General features: G+C 53.1%; 1 protein-coding gene and 1 pseudogene across 1 annotated transcript; one reads left to right on the forward strand and one right to left on the reverse strand.

Moving 5' to 3' along the window:
- Window positions 1-555: 555 nt before the first annotated feature.
- On the forward strand, window positions 556-21,864 carry LOC100277340 (uncharacterized). Its single transcript, NM_001150934.2, has 7 exons — window positions 556-686; window positions 780-820; window positions 1,123-1,180; window positions 20,407-20,500; window positions 21,016-21,100; window positions 21,198-21,263; window positions 21,358-21,864. The coding sequence occupies exons 1-7, from the start codon at window positions 599-601 to the stop codon at window positions 21,442-21,444; spliced, it is 519 nt and encodes a 172-aa protein (NP_001144406.1). The 5' UTR covers window positions 556-598; the 3' UTR covers window positions 21,445-21,864.
- Window positions 13,687-14,789, reverse strand: LOC109944091 (proline-rich protein 2-like; annotated as a pseudogene).
- Window positions 21,865-23,247: the final 1,383 nt, after the last annotated feature.

The following is a 23,247-nucleotide window of genomic DNA, read 5'->3' on the forward strand; positions in this document are numbered from 1 at the left end:
AACCGAGTAGTTCGGTTTCGGTTTTTCGGTAAAAACCGAATACCAAACTTATACTCAAGACAATACTTACAATAAGTTTACATGATACATTACACGTAATTTTAAAAAGTAAAAATTATATAGATACAAATATTTAGAGATACATCATACATCACATACAAACAAGTGAATAACAATTTAGTTGTATCACACATTTAGTTCACATAATCGAATAGTTAAATTTGAGAATTGATAAAATTTGGTATTCGGTTTTTTTGGTATTTCGGTCCGGTATACGGGAAAAGCCGATTACGATACCGCAAACCGAACTTCTTAAATACAAAAACCGAACCGAACTACCGAAAAAACCGAAATTTCAATTCGGTTCGGTTCGATTTTCGGTTTATGATAAAAAAGTGCCCACCCCTAATGTTGTCGACAGGAGCCCCGACCACAAACGGCCCATATTTATTTTTGCCAGATTCATCATTTAACGAGCGCCATTTGTCCACTCTTTCCTTCCAAAGATACGAATAGAGACACACGCACCACTCGAACCAGAACCACCAGGCTGCTGGTGCTGGAAGGGGGCGCGGCAGCTGGGCAGCTGGCAACGGACATGGCGGCGGCCGGCGGCGAGACCATGATGACGAGGGAGCAGCTGCTCCACCTCTTCTCCCGCTTCTCCTTCGTCACCTCCCTCCCCGGTCGGTCCCCGTCTCCGCCGCGTTTCCGGTTCGCTCCCCATCCTCCGCCTATCCGGTTTCCCCTAATCTTCGTTCCCTGTCCCCGCGTTCCAGAGGTCAAGCAGCGGATTGCCGACGCCGTCAGGGACAAGCAGGTGCGAAGCCCGCGCAACACGCCCGCCATTTCAGCGTTCCCTGTCACTTTTGGGGGATGGGGCTCGTTGGGTGGCGGTTCTTGAAATGTTAGGTTTTCTGCCTGGCCACATCTTTGTCGGATTAGCCTGACGTTTCAATTACACAGTGCGATTGCCTTGGTTTACTTAAATTTTTTAGCTTGGACCTTGTAATGTGGGGCGTTGTGAAGCGATTATCCGGTCCATTTAGCCCAAATTTGCATGTGAAGGCCTGGACATGTATGTGAAAGTTACAGTATGTTTGTGCTTTGCTCACCTTGTAGGAGGCTGTGGCCGTGACCACTGAAATACAAGAGGAGATTCTTCGCGAGATGGGAGTAGGTAAGCAAATCGCAATCCACTTGCACACCATGTTGTCTCTCCGAGGTTTTCTGTAGGCAAGCCTTTAACCATGTACTATTTCACTTCTTGCACACCATGTTGTCTCTCCGAGGTTTTTAGAAAGATGTTGCATTTACTATACGCATAAAGAAAGAACTGCAATGGAACACGTGAGCTATTGGCCATATTATCATATCTACAGCTACTGATATCATGAGGTGACACCACGTAACATATGCTGATGTATGTGCATGTGGTAGATTCATAGATATGGAATTAGCTGGAGTATTCTTCTTTTGACAATGTTTATTATGGCCTTGTGTGTCATACATGTGATCTTGTAAATATCACTCATGTCCGCCAGTTTGGTTCTTAGTCATGATATTTTCACATGTTGTCCATTGATTTATTGATTCATGGACCAATTTATTTGATTACCAGGCACTTTAGTCCTTGGGTCGATTATATATGTAGTCTGTCTACTAGCATGTTTGTTACCGTAACTGAATAATTGATATATAGTAGGCAAGGATGTTACAAGTGTCATGTGGGGCCGGACGTTTGCACGACGCCGGCTAGACCAGGGGCGCGGTCAAGATGTAATGGGCCAGATCAAGATGTGATTGGCCAAGTAGAGTTTGTTGAGAGTTTTCAGCAAATAGATAAGGATAGAATTGTTAGCAAATAAGATAAGGAGAGTTTTTAGGAGATATTTTAGGAAAGTTTGTTAGATCAATGAGAGTTTTTAGGAAAATTTGTTAGATCAAGGACTATATAAGCCACATGATGCATGTAATGGAATCAAGCAGTAATTCATCTATCTCCTATTCCTCTTCTCTACCAGCAACATAGGGAGCAGAGGGGAAAAACCTCGCCCTGCCTCTACCAGCGGCTACACCCTATGCAGCTTGGGCGCGCCACCACTGCTACCAACCCTAGACACCCAGCCACGCCATAACACCTTGGTATCAGAGGCCATGCCATCCTCCCCACCACTTCCGCCACCCAAATCCATCTCTTCACCACCATCCGACGCAGCCTCATCAACCTCTGCTATGGTTGCTATGGTGAAACCCAACACATTCGACCTAGTCACCATCATCCAATCCCTTGTAGCAACGGTGGAATCCCTCAAGCTTTCGGTCGCTGAACTCCAGTAGAACCGCCGAGTCGAGTCCTCTGCGATGGGCGGGAAGGGATAACACACCGGTGATCATCACAAGGATCGACCCCGCGGTTCCAGAAGTTGGACTTCCCAAAGTATGATGGCAAAACTGATACATTGGTGTTCCGTAACCGATGTGAGTCCTACTTCCATCAACAACGCATCATCGACGAGGAACGCGTGTGGATGGCCTCCTACAACCTCGACGACCTCGCCTAGTTGTGGTTCACCCAAATACACCAAGATGAGGGCACTCCATCATGGCGCCGCTTCTTCGAACTCCTGAACCTGCGCTTTGAACCCCCCTGCATTCAAACCCGCTCGGCGAGCATGCTGCATGCCGCCGAACGGGCCTGGTGGTGGACTACCAGGGCCGCTTTCAAGCCCTCCTGCCACGTGTGGGCCATCTCATGGAGACACAACGTGTCCAACTCTTCACTGCAGGCCTCCAACCGCCGCTCAACCTCGACGTCGAGATCCACAACCCCCAATCCTTGTCCGTCGCCATGAGCCTCACAAGGAAGATTGAACTCCGGGAACAAATCGCAGCGCAGACCATGCCACAATGGGTCGTGGCCCATGGTATCCTGCCCAGGCCACGGGCCACCCAGGCGATATCAAAGACGACGACGGTTCCCCCGATCACCACCATCACCGTTGAAGGTCGCTCGGTCAAGAAGCTCCCTCAGGCGGAGATGGAGGAAAGCCGCCAGCTCGGCCTTTGCTACAACTGCAACGATAAGTTCAGCCGTGGACACAATAAAGTGTGCCCACACCTATTCTTATTGGTCCTCGACAACGTTGGAGACGAGGACGACTCCACCGAGCCAGAGGCCACGGATGACACACCTCTCATCTCCCTCCACGCAATAGCCGACGTTCACTCCTTGACCACCATGAAGGTTCGCATCACCATGGGCAGCGCTGTCCTCTACGCCTTGCTCGACTCCGGGTCCACGCACAACTTCATCGCCGAAGACAGCGTGCCGGCAATATGATGGACTTCTACCACAACAACGCGACAAGCTGACCGTCACGGTCGCCAATGGCGAACGCGTGCCCTGCGTCGGCATGTATCGCCACGCCACGTTCAACATCGACCAACAGTCATTCGTCGTCGACTTCTTTGTCCTGCCACTCGCAGGATACGATGTCATGCTGGGCACCCAATGGCTGGCAACGCTGTTGTGGGACTTCGACCACCTGAACTGGCCAGTCCGTGACTTAATGCGACGACGAATGGCGACCTCCTCGACGCCATCCTAATGGAGTTCCAACAGATCTTTGCCGAGCCAACTGGTCTACCACCACCGCGCACGCACGACCACCATATCACACTACTGTCCGGTGCCGTTCCGAACGCCAAGTCCCATCAGCCCACAAGGATGAGTTAGAACGTCAATGCCAAGCCTTGCTCTAACAGGGACTCATCCACCCAAGCCAGTCGACATTCTCCTCATCGGTCCTCCTCGTCAAGAAAGCCGACGGCTCATGGCGTTTCTGCATCGACTATCGCACGCTGAACAATATCACCATCAAGGACACATTCCCTATTCCAGTGGTCGATGAACAGCTGGATGAACTACACGGCGTGCACTACTTCACCAAGCTTGACCTCCGATCCGGCTATCACCAAGTGCACATGTTCCCAAGCGACATACACAAGACGTCGTTTCGAACCCATGAAAGACTATACGATTCCTCGCCATGCCATTTAGCCTTTCCAACGCCCTGACTACCTTCCAAGCCTTGATTAACGAGATCCTCTAGCCCTTTCCGCGTCGCTTCGTCCTAGTCTTCTTTGACGACATCCTCATCTACAACACCACCTGGATGGATCACCTCCGCCACGTCCGCGCGGTACTCGGGGTGCTCCAACAACATCGCCTCTTCGCCAAGCGTACCAAGTGTGCCTTCGGCGAGCGCTCCATCACATACTTGGGACACGTCACTCAGCAGAAGGCGTGGTCATGGATGTAGGGAAGATCCAGGGCATCCTGGATTGGCCGGTATTCGTCCGGGCACTCTGCGGCTTCCTCGGCTTGGCGGGATACTACCGCAAATTTGTGCAGGACTATGACCTCATAGCCGCACCCTTGACGGCATTGCTACGCAAGTCCGGGTTCGGGTGGACGGACACTGCCGTAGCCGCCTTCCAGGCGCTCAAGACGGTACTCATCACCGCCTCCGTGCTGGCCTTGCCGGATTTCACCAAGATCTTCATCATCGAGTGCGACGCCTCCTACGGGTTTGGAGCCGTGTTGCTGCAAGACAAGAAACCCCTAGCATTCTATAGTAGGCCGGTGGCCCCTCGACATGCTTCCCTTGCGGCATACGAGAGGGAACTCATTGGCCTCGTACAGGCTGTTCGCCATTGGAGGCCATACCTGTGGGGCAGGCATTTCCGCGTCCGCAACGACCACTACAGCTTCAATTTCCTCCTCGACCAACTCCTAGCAACCATCCCTCAACATCATTGGGTGGGCAAGTTGTTGGTATTCGACTTCGAGGTCGAGTACAAACCGGGCAGCACCAACATTGTCGCCGACGCCCTCTCCCGCCACGACATGGAAGCAGCTTCGACATTCACATAGCGGCACCTCGGTTGTCCTTCATCGAAAACCTGCGCCAAGCACACATAACCAATCCAACACTGGTTGCCCTCAGCGACGACATCAGTACAGGGCGCCGTGCGAGGCCATGGGGCATGGTGGACGACATGGTCACATTTGACTCAAAGCTGTACATTCCGTCGTCCTCCGCCCTTCTCTAGGAGATAGTGGGTGACATCCACAATGACGGCCACGAGGGCATCCAGCGAACTCTTCATCGCCTCTGCCGCGACTTCTACATTCCTAACCTTCGTATCACAGTGCAGGAATTTGTCAACGGGTGCCTCACATGCCAGCGCTACAAAACCGACCACATGCTGCCAGGTGGCCTCCTGCTTCCCCTTGCAGTAACAAAACTGGTTTGGGTCGACATCGCGCTGGACTTCATCGAGGTACTGCCAAAGGTGGGTGGCAAGTCCGTCATCCTCACGGTGGTGGAGCGCTTCTCCATGTACGACCACTTCATCCCCCTTGGTCACCTCTACTTGGTGGAAGGAGTCGCCAAGGTCTTCTTCGGGGAGATAGTTTGCCTACACGGAATTCCACAGTCACTTGTCTCCGATCACGACTCGGTGTTCACATCCGCGTTCGGGAAGGAGCTCCTCACCCTCTTCGGTGCCAAGCTTCACATGACCACCGCCTTCCACCTCCAAGCAGACGGCCAGGCCGAGGCCACCAACAAGGTGATCTCCATGTACCTGCGCTGTTTCACATGGGATCAGCCACGCCAATGGCTGCGGTGGCTTCCCTGGGCGGAGTACACATACAACACCACCTTTCAGACATCCCTAAAGGATACACCATTCAAACTGGTCTATGGCCGTGATCCGCCATCGATCAGGTCATATGAGCAGGGAGAAACACGTGTCCAAGCGGTGGCCAAGACAATGGCTGAACACAATGAGATGCTTAAGGACGCGAGCTACAGAATGGAGCAGGCCCAGGCATCCTACAAGGCACACTACGATCATCGCCATCGGCAGCTGTCCTACAAGGTAGGCGATTGGGTCTGGTTGCGGGTTCGGCACCGTACCCCCCTATCCCTGCCACAGGCAACCACCGGCAAGCTAAGTCCGCGCTTCTACGGAGCGTATCAGGTGTAAGCAACATGACTCTTACTCTCATCGAGAGGATGGCACTACGAGTTGGGGCAATTTCCTATTTATTTTCTCAAACACTACACAATGCCATACCCATCTAAGGCTTGGGATACATATTTATAGCCCAAGGGGCTGCAACATATGCTTCCTAGAGATGCGAATATGCTGTCCTACAAACTGTACTGACCACACTAACCACTACACAAAGATGATGTCCTCTATTGAAAAGAACCGCAACAATGCACTGCTGTCCTCTTCCCAACCTGCTGTCCATAAAGCAGTCAAAACTGCAGTAAGGAAAGGTGTGGTCCTGCCTGCTATTATGCTGCCCTGCCTGATGTCCTACGCCTTCACAAAAGGAGATGGTGTACTAAAGCAAAGACCAAAAAGGACCGTTGCTGTCCACTGCAGCAAAGACCAACAACAGATGCTGCTGTCCTTCCCACGGACCACGAGACTTATTCCAACAATTCTCCCTCTAAGTCTTGTGCGTCGTCTTGTTGAACAGTTGGGCCATCCCGGACCTCAAGCAAGGCTCAAGGAACTTGATCCTCCCAAGGGGCTTGGTGAGCAGATCCGCAAGCTGATCCTTAGTGTTGATGTATCGCGCCTTGATGCTCCCTTCTGCCAAACAGTCACGGATGAAGTGGTACCTCACCCGGATGTGCTTGCTTCGTTCATGGAACACGGGGTTATTGGCCAACGCCAGAGCGGACTGGCTGTCCACCCTAAGTTCCACTGCTCTAGTGTCTCTCCTGAAGAGATCACCGAGCAGTCGAGCAAGCCAGAGCGCCTGAGTTAAAGCGGTGGAGGCCACTATGTACTCAGCCTCGCAGCTGGACATGGCCACCACCTGCTGCTTGACCGACTGCCAGCTGATGGGGCACTTGCCGAGGAAGAAGAGGATCCCGCTTGTTCTCTTACTGGTGTCGATGTCGCCGACGTGGTCGCTGTCGATGTACCCGACAAGGTGTGCCTCTTCAGGGCACCTCGGGTAGTAGAGACCGTGGTCGAGAGTTCTCGCAAAATAGCGGACGATCCTCTTCACAACCTACTCGTGCTTCGTCGTCGGTCGCTGCAGGAACCGACTAATGTAGCCGACGGAGTATGCCAGGTCCGACCGACTAATGTTCTCCTTGCCAGGGATCGCAAAACCTGGCGACTGGTGTACGTAGACCTCCCCTTTAAGTCGCTGTTAAGAAACGTCGACTTGACGTCCATGTGATGAACGTGCCAACCCTCCTAGGCTGTCAGCGCAAGGAGTCGCAAGGATTCCATCCGTGCCACGGGAGCGAAAGCATCGTCGAAGTCGATCCCCTCCTGGCTCTTGCTGCAAGAAATCGCGTCCCACCAAGCGAGCCTTGTGCTTGAAGATGGCGCCGGCTTCATCCCTCTTCAGTTTGAACACCCACTTAAGGGTGATCGCGCGATGACCATGAGGGAGATCAGCGAGCTCCCATGTGCGGTTCGTCTCAACCGCGTCCATCTCCGACTGCACCGCGGCACACCAAGTCGTGTGTTTCTCGGCCTCCGCGAAGGACCGAGGCTTGCCGTCGTTCTACGCAAGATGTAATTCTCCTACCAGAATGTGAGACGTCGGCCCGACATCGACAGGTCGATGAGAAGGCCCTCCACCTTACGATACCGCAACGGCTCGTTGTCGTAGCACGCGTCGACGCGCTCCTTGTCGTGGGAAAGCAGGGTAATGAGCTCCACCGGGTCGTGCTCGACACAAGCTGGCGTCGGAGAGGACGTTCCCGGAGGGGTTACCGTCGATGCTGAAGTACGTGGTGGCGAAGAGCTCATTGTAGCCGGAGTCGTGGCTGGATTGCATGGTGGTAAAGAGCTCGTTGTAGCTGGAGCTGGAGAACGTGGCGCTGGAGTTGGTGGAGACTTGGGGGCTAGGGTAGACCTGCTCGGACAAGAGTTGCCTAGTCCCCTAGGTCCCTCAAAGTGGACGTACTCGATGGTGAAGTCGTTGTACGTCGGAGTCGTGCCGTCGTCCACTGTCTTGTCCCATGCTCATCCTCGTCCTTCTTCGAACACTACATCGCGCGCCGTGCGCACACGCTGTGTTCCTGGGTCAAGGATGCAGTAGGCCTTCGAGCCCTCCGCGTAGCCAATGAACACCCTGTCATCGAGCTTGCCAATGTGGCCAAGCTCCTTGGTGAACGCGAGGCAGCCGAAGACCCGTAGGTGAGGGACCGTCAAGCCCATGCCAAGCCTCGTATGGTGCCATCCCGTTGAGTGCCTTGGTTGGCGGGCGGTTGAGATTGTAGACCGCTGTCACCACCGCCTCTCCCTAGAAGGCAGTCGTCATTCCCTTTGCTTCAGGAGAGCCCGAGCCATCCCCACAACCGTCGGTTGCGCTGCTCGACGATGCCGTTCTGCTGCGGGCTGTATGGCGTGGAGTAGTGGTGCTGAACGCCCTCATCCGCACAGTACGATGCGAACTCCGCCGCCGTGAATTCGCTGCCGTTGTCAGTGCGCAGCACGCGCAGCTTGCGACCGCACTCTGCCTCCGCAGCGACCTGCACACGCCTGATGGTGTTCACAGCCTCTCCCTTGCTGCCAAGGACCATCACCCACATGTAGCGGGAGAGGTCGTCGATGAGTAGCAAGAAGTAGCGTCGTCCTCCTGGTGTGGCTGGTGTCACCGGGCCACACAAGGCCCCATGCACGAGCTCAAGCCTCTTCTTGACTCGGAAGCTTGACTGCTGGGGAAAGGGGAGCCGTCTCTGCTTTGTCAACACGTAGACATCGTAGAACTGCTCCACATGGTCAAGGCACGGTAGGCCTCTTACCATCTCCTTGGCACTGAGCCACTTCAGGGCCTCGAAGTTAAGGTACCCGAAGCGCTCGTGCCACTGCCATGCCCCGTCGTCTCGACGAGCAGCAAGGTAGCAAGGTTGTGTCACCTTCACGTTGAGGATGTAAAGCCAATTTGGACTCCTGCATACCTTGGCAAAAAGGCGACGAGAGGGGTCCTAGATCCTCATGAATCCATGCTCGACCTCCACGCGCGAACCGTTCTCATCTAGTTGTCCCAAGATGACGATAGAGTTCCTCAACGCGGGGATGTAGTAGACTCCGGTGAGTAGCCTGTGCTCACCAGATGAGGCGGTGGAGACGACTGAGCCGACGCCCTTGATCTCTACGCCGGAGGCGTCCCCAAACTTGATGGAGCCTCGGACGCTAGAGTCAAGCTTGGTGAAGAACTCCCGTCGGCTGGTCATGAGATGAGTGGCGCTGGTGTCGAGGCACCATCCTTCGATCATGTCTTTGCTGGAGCCGTCGCCGAGGAAAGCGCGTACTTTCGACTCATCAAGGTGGAGTGCCGCTGCGCCGGTGCCGCTGGAGATAGCTCTAGGAGCAGAGCTTCATCCTCCGCCTCCGCCTGTGCGACGTTGGCCTAGCTGTGTCGTGGCTGTCAACAGTCCCTGGCCCAGTGTCCTACGACGACTAATGAGCGAGAGCGCATGAGTAAGGTACCATACGCCTCGCCAATTGGATCAATCATGTATGCCATGATAAGTACACGCCCAGATGTTTCATACGCTATAAGTGCTATGAGTAGGCACCAGGCTGATCCAGGTGAGGATCACTGGACAACGGTAAAAGGCATTTTTAAGTACTTGAGAAGGACTAAAGATATGTTCCTGGTATATGGGGGTAAGGAGGAGCTCGTTGTAACTGGTTACACCGATGCTAGCTTCCAAACTGACCTAGACGAGTTAAAATCGCAATCAGGTTTTGTGTTCACAATAAATGGTGGTGCTGTTAGTTGGAAAAGTTCCAAGCAGGAGACTGTGACTGTTGGACTGTGAACCCCTAACCCTAACAGGGGTTGGGTGATATATTAATAGGCTGAGTAAACTGGGCCAGGCCCATTACAGAGGGGTGAGATGGACATTACACGGGGAAGACCCCAAACCCTAAACGTGTATTCTAACACCCCCCGCAGTCACAACTCTATCCCGTACAGATGTTGAGACTGGATCGAAAGTCTAAAAATACACTCGACGGTAACCCCTTGGTGAAGATGTCGGCGAACTGCAGCGTGGTGGGGACGCTGAGAACCCGAACGTCACCGGCAGCGACACGCTCGCGGACGAAGTGTAGGTCGATCTCCACATGCTTCGTGCGCTGATGCTGCACGGGGTTGGTGGAGAGGTAGACCGCGCTGACGTTGTCGCAGTAGACGAGGGTGGCGCGCTGGAGGGGACTGTGGAGCTCGTGGAGGAGCTGGCGCAGCCAGGAGGCCTCTGCCACGCCGTTGGCCACAGCACGGTACTCGGCCTCAGCGCTAGAGCGAGAGACGACGGGCTGACGCTTGGCGGCCCAAGAGACGAGGTTGGCGCCTAGGAACACGGCGTAACCGGAGGTGGACCGGCGCGTGTCGGGACAGCCAGCCCAGTCAGTGTCGGTGTAGACCACGAGCTCCGACGTCGGGGATGGTCGGAGAAGGAGGCCGTAGTCGAGGGAGCCGCGGAGGTAGCGCAGAATCCGCTTGAGCGCGGTGAGATGGGGCTACCGCGGAGTATGCATATGCAGGCACACCTGCTGGACGGCTTATGCGATGTCGGGCCTGGAGAAGGTGAGGTACTGGAGCGCGCCGGTCAGGCTCCGGTAGGACGTCGCGTCGGCGACCGGAGGCCCGTCGTCCTCAGAGAGCTTCGCCTGAGTGTCGACAGGCGTGGAGCAGGGCTTGCAGTCAAACATGCCAGCCCGCTCCAGGATGTCGATGGCGTACTGGCGCTGGTGGAGGAAGAGACCCTGTGGCCGGCGCACGGCGGTGATGCCGAGGAAGTGGTGTAGGGGCCCCAGGTCCTTCATCGCGAACTCCCGCTGAAGGGCGACGATCGTGCGGTGTAGAAGGTCGGTGGTGGATGCCGTGAGCACAATGTCGTCGACGTAGAGCAGGAGGTAGACGGTGTCGTCGCCTCGCCGGTAGATGAACAGGGACGTGTCCGACTTGGCCTCAACGAAGCCGATGGAGGCTTGGTAGGAGGCGAAGCGACTGTACCAAGCCCGTGGCGCTTGCTTGAGGCCGTACAGGGACCGGTTCAGCCGGCAGACCAGATCCGGACGGTCAGCGTCGACGAAGCCGGTGGGCTGGCTGCAGTAGACTGTCTCCGTCAGAGTGCTGTGGAGGAAGGCATTCTTGACATCGAGCTGATGGATCGCCCAGTCACGGGAGAGGGCGAGGGAGAGGACGGCGCGAACAGTGGCGAACTTGACGACGGGGTTGAAGGTCTCGTCGTAGTCCACTCCGGGGCGCTGTGTGAAGCCCCGAAGGACCCAACGGGCCTTGTAGCGGTCGAGGGAGCCATCCGAGGTCAGCTTGTGGCGAAATAGCCACTTGCCGGTGACCACGTTGGTGCCTGGTGGACACGGCACCAGGTCCTAGGTGTGGTTGGCCAAGAGGGCCGCGTACTCCTCCTCCATAGCACGACGCCAATGTGGGTCGGCGAGGGCAGTGCGAACGGAGGAGGGCACCGGGGAAGCGTCGGGTGGAGTGCTGGACGTATCAGCTGCCAGGATCAGCCGGTCGACGGGGCAAAAAACGCCAGCGGCGCGCCGAGTCACCATCGGGTGGACGTGTCCGGGGTCGCGGTGGATGGCGACCGGGTGGTATACGGACGGCTCGGAGCGCACGGCTGGTGTGGCCGGCTCGCGGCGGTGATAGACGACGGCGGGGTCGGCGAAGCGGGGCGCGCTCGTCGACGGGCCCGAGTCGGGGGGCGCGGAGGTAGTGGCGTGGCCGCGGCGGTGGTAGACGAGCGTGGGGTTGGCGAAGCGAGGCGGGGTCGACGGGGCCGCGCGTGGCGCAGGCGGGGTCGACGGGGCCACGCGTGGCGCAGGCAGGATCGACGGGGCCACACGTGGCGCAGGCGGGGTCGACGTGGCCGCGCGTGGCGCAGGCGGGGTCGACGTGGCCGCGCGTGGCGCATGCGGGGTCGACGTGGCCGCGCGTGGCGCGGAGATGGGCGCGAGCTGTGGCGTCGTGGCTGCACGAGGAGCAGGTAACGGCGCAAGACGGGGCGCCGGGGGTGGGGTGGGGGGGAACCGGGTCGGACTCGAGGAGGGAGTCAAGATCGGTGGGTGGGGTGGAGCCTGCAAGGGGAAACACATCTTCGTCGAAGACGACGTGACGAGAGATGATGATGCGGTGGGAGGTGAGGTCCAGGCACCGATACCCCTTGTGGTCAGGGGAGTAGCCGAGTAAGAGGCAGCGAGTGGAGCGAGGAGAAAGCTTGTTAGGGGCGGTAGCGGAAATGTTGGGGTAGCAGGCACAGCCGAACACGCGCAGGTGGTCGTAGGAAGGGGCTGTGCCGTACAGGGCGAAGTGAGGTGTAGGGTGGCTCACCGCCTTCGAGGGAAGACGGTTGAGGAGATGCGTGGCGGTATGAAGGGCCTCTGCCCAGTAGGTGGCAGGGAGAGACGCCTGAAAGAGAAGGCAGCGGATCATGTTGGTGGTGGTGCGAATAATGCGCTCGGCCCGGCCGTTCTGAGCAGAGGTGTAGGGACACGAGAGACGGAACTGGACGCCGTGAGTGAGGAAGAAAGAGCGGGAGGCGTTGTTGTCGAACTCGCGGCCATTGTCACACTGCAGGGCACGGACCGGGCGCCGGAACTGGGTGGATACCCAGGCGAAGAAGTGAGGGTGGGAAATGTGTCGGACTTCAGTCGAAGGGGGAAAGTCCAAAGGAAATGGGAGTAGTCATCCAGAATGACCAGGTAGTACTTGTAGCTGGAGAGGTTAAGGACAGGAGATGTCCAGAGATCACAGTGGACAAGATCAAAGGCCTGAACAGCCCTGGACGTGGAAGTGGAAAAAGGAAGACGGGAGTGACGGCCGAGCTGACAAGCATGACAGAGGTGCTCAGAAGAGCCCCGAGTATATGATATGTCGGAGTGGCCGAAAAGCTGGGACATGACGTCAGGTCCAGGGTGCCCGAGGCGACGGTGCCAAATGGCGGAGGAGGTGGTGGTAGTAGCAAGAGCATGCGATGTGGTGGTAGTAGTAAGTACAGGAGATGAGGCTACTCTGGTGTGGGGAGTGGAGGGCAAGTGAAGAGAATAGAGGGGTCCGGAGTTGTCACAGCGAGCGAGCACAACATGTGTGGGAAGGTGGCGTATGGTGAGGCCCCAGGGGTCGAACTCCATAGAGCACTGGTTGTCACTAGTGAAGCGACGAACCGAGAGGAGGGGATGAGTCAGTCCTGGGGCAACAAGGACGTCGTTAAGGCAGAATGGTCTAGGAAGAACCGATGTACCTACAGAGGTGACCGGGAGGGTGGAACCGTTGCCGACGACGATGGAGGTAGGATGTGAGGGGTGGGGTGGATGGGAGTGGAGTAACGAGTTAGTGGTGGGGGTAGTGTGGAAGGAGGCCCCGGAGTCAACCACCCAATCGGTGGTGGTTCGGGGAGGTGGAAGTGGCGAAGGTACAGTGTGAGCGGAGAGGGCCAAAGAAGGTGCCCCGACACAGGCACTAGGAAGGGAGGGAGATGACACGGGCTCAACCGCTAAGGAGGCGATCGCAGCACATGGGAAGACAAGCGGTCCAGGCACGTGACGGCCCGCCTGAGGGTGGACCTCGACGCAGTCCCGAAGAATAGGGTTCCAGACTGGATCGAAGGACACAAATACGCCCCGGATGAGCTGGCCGTCGTGGAGGAGGACACACACATTCACGAGAGCAGCGGGCGAGGTAAGGTTCATGGCGACCGGTGCAGGCCGGCGCGGACTAGACAGCCGGGCGCGGAATAGCAGGGGCGCGGGTCCTCCGGGCTGGGATTCGGGTGTCTGAACCCAAAGTTTGGTGGATTTGAATAAGAACCACGACCTCCAGGACCAGAATGTGAGCCCCAAGGATGTGGAGCGCTGGGAGGACCTCCTTGGTATCCTGACATTGGATCCTGGAACTGCATAGGGCTTTGCCATGGACTGCTCCTTGGTGCATCTTGTGGCATCGGGGATGGAGAGTGAACTTGCCATGATGTAGGCTGCTAGTGTGGACGGTGATAGTCGCTGCCGTAGTTCCCGTAAGCCGGCGGAGGCGGGGCGTAGCAGTCGAACCGTTGGGGAGGGGTCGGGCACACGGATGCGGCCTCGTCTCCCGGGAGGTCAGGGTCCGGGAGGATGCTCCCCGCGGCCGTCGGTGGAGGAGCCCCCGCCGGCGACGCGTTTGCGGCGGAGCGGAGGGCGAGCAGGCGCTCCCGGCGCTTGTAGGAGGACTCCTGCGCTTCGTGCTCGCCGCCGTCCATGTCGATTCTGATCGAATCGCTCCCTCGCTCACTATCGCTGGCTGAGGTGGCGTGGTCCGAGGTCCGCTGCTGCTGCGGGCGACGCTGCGATGCGAACTCGCCCTTCGGAAAGAGGAGGAGCGGACGCGACTCGGGCAGCGGAGCAGGGGACCGCGGAGGGAGGGACGAAGCGGGCGAGCGGCGGAGGAGAGAGCAACGCCGGCCGACGGGAGGAAAGGAGGCCGGCGGCTGGGAGGTGGAGAGGAAAAGAAAACGTAAACCTAGTCTGATACCATGTTGGACTGTGAACCCCTAACCCTAACAGGGGTTGGGTGATATATTAATAGGCTGAGTAAACTGGGCCAGGCCCATTACAGAGGGGTGAGATGGACATTACACGGGGAAGACCCCAAACCCTAAACGGGTATTCTAACAGTGACTGATTCTACAACAGAAGCCGAGTACATTGCAGCTTCTGAATCTGCGAAGGAAGGTGTTTGGATAAGGAAGTTCCTCATCGAGCTTGATGTGTTTCCTAATGCCTCTAGTCCATTGAACCTCTACTATGACAACAATGAGGCTATTGCGCAAGCTAAGGAGCCAATGAACCACTAGAAAAGCAAACACTTACTGCGGAGGTTTCACCTCATACGAGAATTTGTTAGGCGGGTGAGATCAAGATATGCAAAATACATACAATTTTGAATGTTGTTGATCCTTTGACAAAACCTCTTCCACAACCCAAGCATGAGGCACACATGAGATCTATGAGTATTAGATATCTTTTAGATTAACTCTAGTGCACACATGGAGATGTTAAACTAAAAATTTGGGCGCATGTATGACATGAGGCTGAACCGACCCAACGTGAGATATTGTAATATAGTTCTCTTTTTGCAACATGTATACTGTATCCTTAGACCTGAGATTGTCGCATGTTCTCAAGATATGAATTGACTTACTTAGGGACTATCAAACGCTACTCCGTAACTGGGTAGTTATAAAGCTAGTTTTGGGTTTGTCAGGAAGCATGCTGTGAGGCATGGTCAGTCAAGATGGAATTTATCCCTCTCTTCTTAAGAGAGATATCTCTGGGCCCCTCGAGTGATTGGATCAAGAAATGCATGGCCGTGCTAGAGTTAAGTGTTAACCAATGAAAGGATTCCAATTCACAGTATCGAGAAAGAGAGGTCAGCTTAAAGCAAGACCAAATATCGCGAGGCAAAGGGAACAACATGTACGTAATGTTGCAATGGTTCGTCTGATATGTTCTTTATGTGCGCATAGGAGTTGACATGTTTTGCTAGAGGCCGCCGTCAATTATTGGCTAAAGTAAGAGTACTTGGGCCATGTCTATATGTACGTGAACCTATAGGTTCACACACTTAAGGGGAAGGAAGCCTAACTCGGATTAGATCCAAAATTAGACAGCGTTTAGGGTTACTGATGGGCCTCGAAGTTAGAAGTCCACCAGAACGCCTATATAATGAGGGGCAGGGGCGCGATTAAGGTAACCCTAATTCGCCACCAGTAAACAAGTAGCCGCTCGCCCCTCGCCCTCGCCTAGCCGTCGTCGCGAACCTAGCAGTTTGGAATGAGGTATATGTTTTTAAATCAATCACTTTTATTTCTTCTAAATAGAGCTTACCAGTTTTTGTCTTGGTTGAAAATGATGTGTCTGTTTTTTTAATATAAAAAATGGCATGTCCATACAACAAGAACAAAGCCTTAAGTCCTATACAAGTTGGGATGGACTAGAGTTGAAACCCAACAAAAGCAACAAGTCAAGGTTTAGGCACATGTATAATTGTTTTCTATGTGCTCCTATTTAAGGCTAAATCTTTGGATACATTCTATCCTTTCAAGTTTCCTTTTACTGTTGTTTGCCATGTCAACTTTGGCCTTTCCCTGTCTCTCTTCCCATTACTATTGTGCCTTAGGATCCACTACACACTGGTGGCTCTAGAGGTCTTCATACGACGTGTCTAAACCATATCAACCGGTGTTGGACAATTTTTTTCCTTAATTGGTGCTACCACTAGCCTATCACATATATTGTCTTTTCAGACTCAATCCCTTCTTGTATGGCCATAAAAACCAACACAACATATGCAATCCTGCAACACTTATATGTTGAACATGTCTTTCTGTGGACCAATATTCTGCACCATAGTAGGCATAATTGTCATCCTATAAAACTTGCCTTTTAGCTTCTATGATACCCTCTCGTCACGTAGAACACAAAATGCTTGATGCCACTTTATCCACTCTACTTTGATTCTATGGCTAACATCTTCATTAGTATTCTCGTCTCTTTGTAACATTGTGTCATGTGCGGACGCACCTACACCAGGCGCAGGCGCGCCCGCGACGTGTGCCGGGCAGAAGAGCACGCGATACGCGCTGGCAGTTAGGCGCGCACATGCTGGTTTGTTACAGATAGATAGGATTACTATCTGTTTCAAGTTCCTAGAATTAAGGAGAAGATTTGGGGGGCTAGTTGTTAGGAAAGATAAGATATCTATCCCTAGGATTGAGGAGTAATTATCTCTAGTTTGTTAGGGCCGATCGGCCATATATATGTGTAACCAGCCGGCTGGAAGGATTAAGCAAAGTTTATTCTCTCTAATCTCTACTCTCCACTCACCAACAAAGCCTGCGACTGAGGAGCATAACCTCGCTGGAGAAGACAGGTCGCGACTACGAACTGCGTACGAACTGCGTAGTCGAGGCCCTGCTGTTCGAGGGTTCCAAGCCTTGACAACCTGGTATCCGGTTCTAGATGTTCCTCGTCTTCCTCCGCGCCACCTCCACAACCCACCACCGTCGCTGCACCCCTCAACCGACAGCCTCCCCAACCCACCGCAGTCGCTGTGCCCTTACCCTGCCCACCAACATCACCACCACTAGCCGACGCCACTTCAGTTCCTTCAGCCATGTCGGCACCAACTACTGCTGATCTGGCCAAGATGATCGAGGCCTTGGCCAACACGGTGACCAACCTGCAGACGACCGTGGTCACGCTGCAGAAGGAGATGTCATCCTCTTCGTCGACTACTGGCGGGGGCAACGACGGCCAACACCACAACGATCGTCCTCTGCGGTTCCAGAAACTGGATTTCCTTTGCTACGACGGTACGTCCGATCCATTGATTTTCATCAACTGCTGCGAATCGTACTTCGATCAGCAGCGGATCATGGAGGAGGTCTGGATGGCCTCCTACAACTTGGAAGACGACACAGATGTGGTACATCCAAATCTAGTCGGACGAAGGTACCCCGTCGTGGGAGCCGCCGAGGTAGCGCAGGATCCGCTTGAGAGCGGTGAGATGGGGCTTCGGCAGGGTGTGCATATGCAGGCACACCTGCTGGATGGTGTAGGTGATGTCGGGCCAGGAGAAGGTCAGGTCCTGGAGCGCGCCGGTTAGGCTCCGGTAGGATGTCGCGTCGGCGATCGGGTGCCCGTCGTCCTCAGAGAGCTTCGCCTAGGTGTCGACAGGCGTGGAGCAGGGCTTGCAGTCGGACATGCCAGCCCGCTCCAGGATGTCGATGGCGTACTGGCGCTGGCCTCTGGGCCGCATGGGGTGCGGGTAGAGGTGCGAGTGGTGGCGTCTGAGCCTGGGGAGCGCCAGAGGAGGGGAGGCCGAGTAGGGTGGCCTGGGAGGCAGCGTCGGTGGCCTGTCGGCCGAGCAGACTTGATGCTGCTGCGGCGATGGCACTAGAGGTCGGAGTCGCTGGTGGTGCGAGGAGGTGGCCGGCGCGGGCGGCCAGTTGCGCGGCACTAGGTAGGGCTGCGCCGTCTAGGTCCGCGGCGGCGGCAGCAGCAACCGCAGGGGAGAGGGGGCCGCCGGTCGTCGGGTCCATGGGGGCGACCGACGCGGGAGGAGGAGATGGGCCGCGACGAGGAGCGCCTACGGTTGGGAGAGGGAGCCGCGGCGGGGAGCGCCCGCGGCTAGGAGAGGGGGCCGACGGCTGTGGACGAGATGTCGGCGACCGGCGGGGAAGAGAGGGTCGACGTCGGCTGGGATAGAGATCGGTGTGGACTCCGAGAAGACGATAGCCCGTGTATGCTAGAGGTAGGAGAAAGTGACGACTGTTGGGTAGGGAGAAGTGAAAACCTAATCTGATACCATGTGGGAAACCATAACGGGTACTCTAACACTTATCAAAATATGGTCATTTTATTGCTATCAAGAGGCCTGCTACAACATCTGTAGTTGCAGATATTTTCTTTGAGCATGTGGGGAGGCTACATGAGATGCTAAAGTCTATTGTTTCAGATCGGGATCCGGTGTTCACTAGTACCTTCTGGCAAAATCTTTTTAAGCGTTGTGGCACACAACTCCTCACTTCTTCCTCGTATCACCCTTAGACGGATGGCCAGACAGAGGTGGTCAATCGTACTATCGAGATGTAACTTCGCTGTTTAGCCACCGAGTGACCATCCACTTGGGCTCAATGGTTACCTTGGGCTGAATTTTGTTATAATTCCTCGTATCACCTGCACTTCAGTTGACTCCTTTTGAATTGGTATATGGTCGCAAACCCCCTCCATTGGTCCCTTACAGCCAAGGAACTACTATTGTGGATGCGGTTGATAGTTGGTTGGTGGATCGTGATGCCTTACTAGATCGAGCTCGTCATCATCTGTTGACAGCCCAATACCGGATGAAACAACGTTATGATCTTCATCACCGAGAGGTCACTTATGCTATGGGTGATTGGGTCTCGTTGAAGCTTCAAAGTCATCGCCAACTCTCAATTAGGCTGGGTCACTATCATAAGTTGGCACCTAGATTTTTTGGTCCTTATTTGGTGGTTAGTAAAGTGGGCGAGGTCGCATATCGCCTAGCTCTACCAGCAACGACTAAAATTTATGATGTCTTTCACGTCTCCATGTTGAAACCTTTTAAAGGCTCTCCTCCGGTCGTTGCTTCAGACCTACCTGCAGATGTTTCCTACCCTTCAGAATCTGCACAGCTGGTTCCTCACAGAATATTGGCTCAGTGCTTTGTCCAGGGTCATCGGCAGTTCTTGATTCATGATGTCTGATCTAAAGACCTGAGATTGGGGCTGTTAGGATGACTAGTTTGAATGTTGGCTGATCAAGCCTTGCTATGTTGAGACAATATAGGTGGAATTAAAATGACATGTCCATGGCAGTAGTAATTTAGAAGAACCATAAATAGCAGTAGCAATATCAAACCATATGAGTTAGGCTATGTTTTTATAATCATGAATGTTAATATTCTATCATTCTATTTGAAGCTGCCAAATGGTGAAGGGAAAACACTATATGTTCCTAGTTGCTATTTTGATTGTCTTCAGAAATTTGTTTGCTTCACGATTACACTCTATTAGATACTACCATTTTCATTAACGTTTTGATTTGATGAAGGATTTTTTTCATTTTTGCAGTCATGCACAGATAAGTTAAACGTTGTAGAACATAAAATCTTTTTGCTCTCCCTGCTTTGACATGCCAGGCAGACCTACAAGTTTACTATGCTGGTCATTGCTTCTGTATCATGTAGTTTTTCTGAGTACTTGATTGCTCGTTGGTTTAGGTCAAGAACTAAGGATATAATGCTAGCTGCATTTAAATAATATAGATTCTAGTACTGTACTTCTCGGCCGGTGGGGAAAGACCGCCCCCATGGTTTTGTGTTAAGAAGAAGCTCAAACTAAGCCTGACCGAGAAAGGTCACGAAATGTGGCCACCCTTGAATCACGACTCACGAGGGTCTGCCCTCTATAGGTCAGATCTTTATCTGTGCTTTGAGCTCCTTAGCCCCTACACGAGGATCCACACCCTATAGGTCAGTCCATCTCAAGTGCACACAACCAACGAGTGAGTTTTTTTAACCTTAGCATCAAATTCGTTCTCACTGGAAGTCAAACCTAGGAGTGCTACTAGAGCCATCTAACCAACTCAGCTAGAGGCCCATTTGCTAGTCCTGTACTTCTCAAAAGAATATTGTTTATTTCCTTCACATTTCAGATTTGTTTTTTAAAAACGATTGTACTCATCTTTGCCTTAGTGGAAATCAACAGTTTCTGACATGATGCATCTTGACATGTTATTTCTGCTTGCCAGATCCAAGTTTTGGTATTGGTTGCCTAGGAAAGGTGAATGTTGTTTACAAAAATGACAAGGACTTGATGATTAAATTCTATCAATTTGTTGCCAAGTAAGTGTCTTACATGTTGGTCCGAATAAGTCTAAAATAGGATACTGTAAGAAAACAAGGGGACAGTGATGACTGTTACAGTCAATAAAGCTTAGCATTTCCCTTAGTCAGCTAACGTAATGCTGATGAGCAGCAATTTGTAACTCTTTGTATATTTTGGGTTGACATGCCTAGTATTGTAGTTACAATCATGCATGGTACTTTATTCGGTTTCAGTTATTAGTTCCATGTTCCCATATACGTTTAATAGTAGGGAGAAGCAATAATATCACTATAGCTATTTATTAGATATAAATATGGACATGAACCACACTAATGATTTTGCATTATATGTTAGTTCTTGATTCGTTTTAATAGAAAATGAGCAATCAGTTAGATGAGTAACCTTCGCACAGAAAAAGATACATAAGAAAAATCATGTGAAAAATGGTCTTATAACAAGGAAATGTGGTGAAGGCTTTTCGCTTGGGAAGGTGAAAACTGGTCTTAGTTTTTTTTGTCATTTTATTTAACAGAGAAGAAATGGCTATTGATGAAGCTGAGCTTGAACCCAGAGAATTGGCTGAAAAACTACATGCTCAACAAATAATGCAAGAAAAGGTGAATAGACACCTTCCACATTCCTGTTGAAACATTCGAGTTATTTATTGTTTTGTTCATCAAGCTGATAATTACACGGTGTGAGTTATTGCTCCAGCAACTGAACATGCTAGTTGAAATGAGGAAATATAGCCGAGAGAGCCAATCTGTCATACTTGGGACTGTATGTGCATCTTCCTCATCCCCATTCCCCTCCCCCAGATTCTATAGATTAAAAGAACACATACATGCTTACTTGCCTGTAAATCCTTTTGCAGTTGCACAAAGAATTGGAAGAAGCTAATTTTGACATCAATGCATCGATCTTGAGCCCAGAGCAAATGCAAGAGATTGTTCAAAAGTGATATATTTCCAACAAATGAGATCAGTACCTGCCTTGTCTACCTTTGTGGTGCTTGTGTCTACCTTTGTATAAATTGCTAAAAATAGCAAGCACTCCTGTCTATATGAGAAGTGTAGCTGTTACAAGTAACCCTGTAGAACATATTGATCGTGCAAAGATAGTTCACAGGGATGTAAAACATTCTGAATTTTACAAACATAATACTTTTTGTGGATGCTACTTTCTTAGCTTGAATATGGTCATGTAAACCACTACAGACAATACTGTTTACAGAGTGAAGTTTAAAATATAACATGTGATAGGAGAGCTGTTGGAGACAACCTTATCCTTTTGGGAGTTCAAATATTGATGCACACTAGAAGCAATCTTGAAACAGGAAGAAGACATGTAATAAAATATTCTTCATAAATTTTCTTAGATTTGTTCAGTCTTGCATGATAGATTGTGTTATGGCAGCTGTGTAATGTCTATTGTAATGAGTTGTATTTGTGTAATGGGCTTAGGCCCAACTACTTATATAAATATCTCTCTCAACCTTGGTTAGGGTTAGGGTTTTAGTTACACTAACATGTTATCTAGCTAGGTTTTAGCCTTTCTTCTCTCCTCCCTGTACTTGCCACCGCCAGCTCTCCCTCTCGCTTTGCTTTGTCTGTTGCTGATCTTCAGTACCTCCACATCGCCGTGGCCATTGGCCCTCTCCCCGTCCCTCGCTGGCGTTACTCCGCTAGCTGTGCTTCCACCCCCGCTGTGTCTTGCTAGCTTCGTCCTACCTCCACTTCGTCCATGGCGGCCTTGTCCTAGGTGGCCATCTCCGTCGGCTCCACCAGCGTCGCTTTGCTCGACACCTCTGTCGCCGACACGGACCTACCGCCTCCACACCATGGCGTCGTGGACTCCGGCGTGTTCCCCCCTTCTCGCAACCATCGCGAAGTGAGCACCCGCTGGTAGACTCATGATTAGGGTTAGGCTAGTGCACTCTTGTATTTACCTGTTTACCACATTACACTTGACGCACCTAACTGCTATATATAATATACACCCACCCTAGATTAGGTGTCATGTGGGGTCTCCCCTATGCCCGTCGGAGGCACGCGAGGGACGCGAGGCGTGGCGCAGAGCGTGCAACAGCAAGGGCCCAGGGCCACGCCGGCTCTAGAGGAGGAAAGCCGGGAAATTAGTTGCTAGAAGAAGAAAGAGATTAGTGGAGATCCTAAACTATAGGAGATTAGTTTCCCTTCCTGTTGCAACGTAGGCTATTAAGCCTTATAACCGTCATTTGTTGAAGGAATCAAGAAAGAACACAATTATCTTCTTCCTCATCTCTACTAATCTCAAGCCTTCGGAAGAGGGGTAAAACCTCACCGGAGAAGACGGACCGAGGTTACGATCTACGTAGCTGAGGGCCTCCTACCCTAGATACTAAGGCCCTTGACATTAGGATTAGGGTTTCACTCTCCTACATGGTATCAGAGCTAGGTGTCCCTCTCTCCTCCCCTCCCATTCCTAGCGCCACCGCCTCACCTTGATGGCGTGGTCGCCGTTGCCATGGCCGACGAGTACCCCTTCTCCCTCCACTCCTTCCCCCCTCCCTCATCTCCCTATGCCGCCCTTCCTGCGCGGCCTATGGGCGCCACAGCGAGCGCCACCGCAAGCGCCCCACAACGCGCCCCCACGAGCGCCCAGCCACACGCCGCCGCGAGTGCTGATCCAGGATGGCCACCCCATCACCTTCTTCAGCCGACCGTGGCGCCCCGACACCGCTCTCTCGCTGCATACGAGCGGGAGCTCATCGGACTCGTCCACG

The sequence above is a fragment of the Zea mays genome, chromosome 2, assembly GCF_902167145.1.
Source record: "Zea mays cultivar B73 chromosome 2, Zm-B73-REFERENCE-NAM-5.0, whole genome shotgun sequence".
NCBI classification, from domain to species: Eukaryota; Viridiplantae; Streptophyta; class Magnoliopsida; order Poales; family Poaceae; genus Zea; species Zea mays.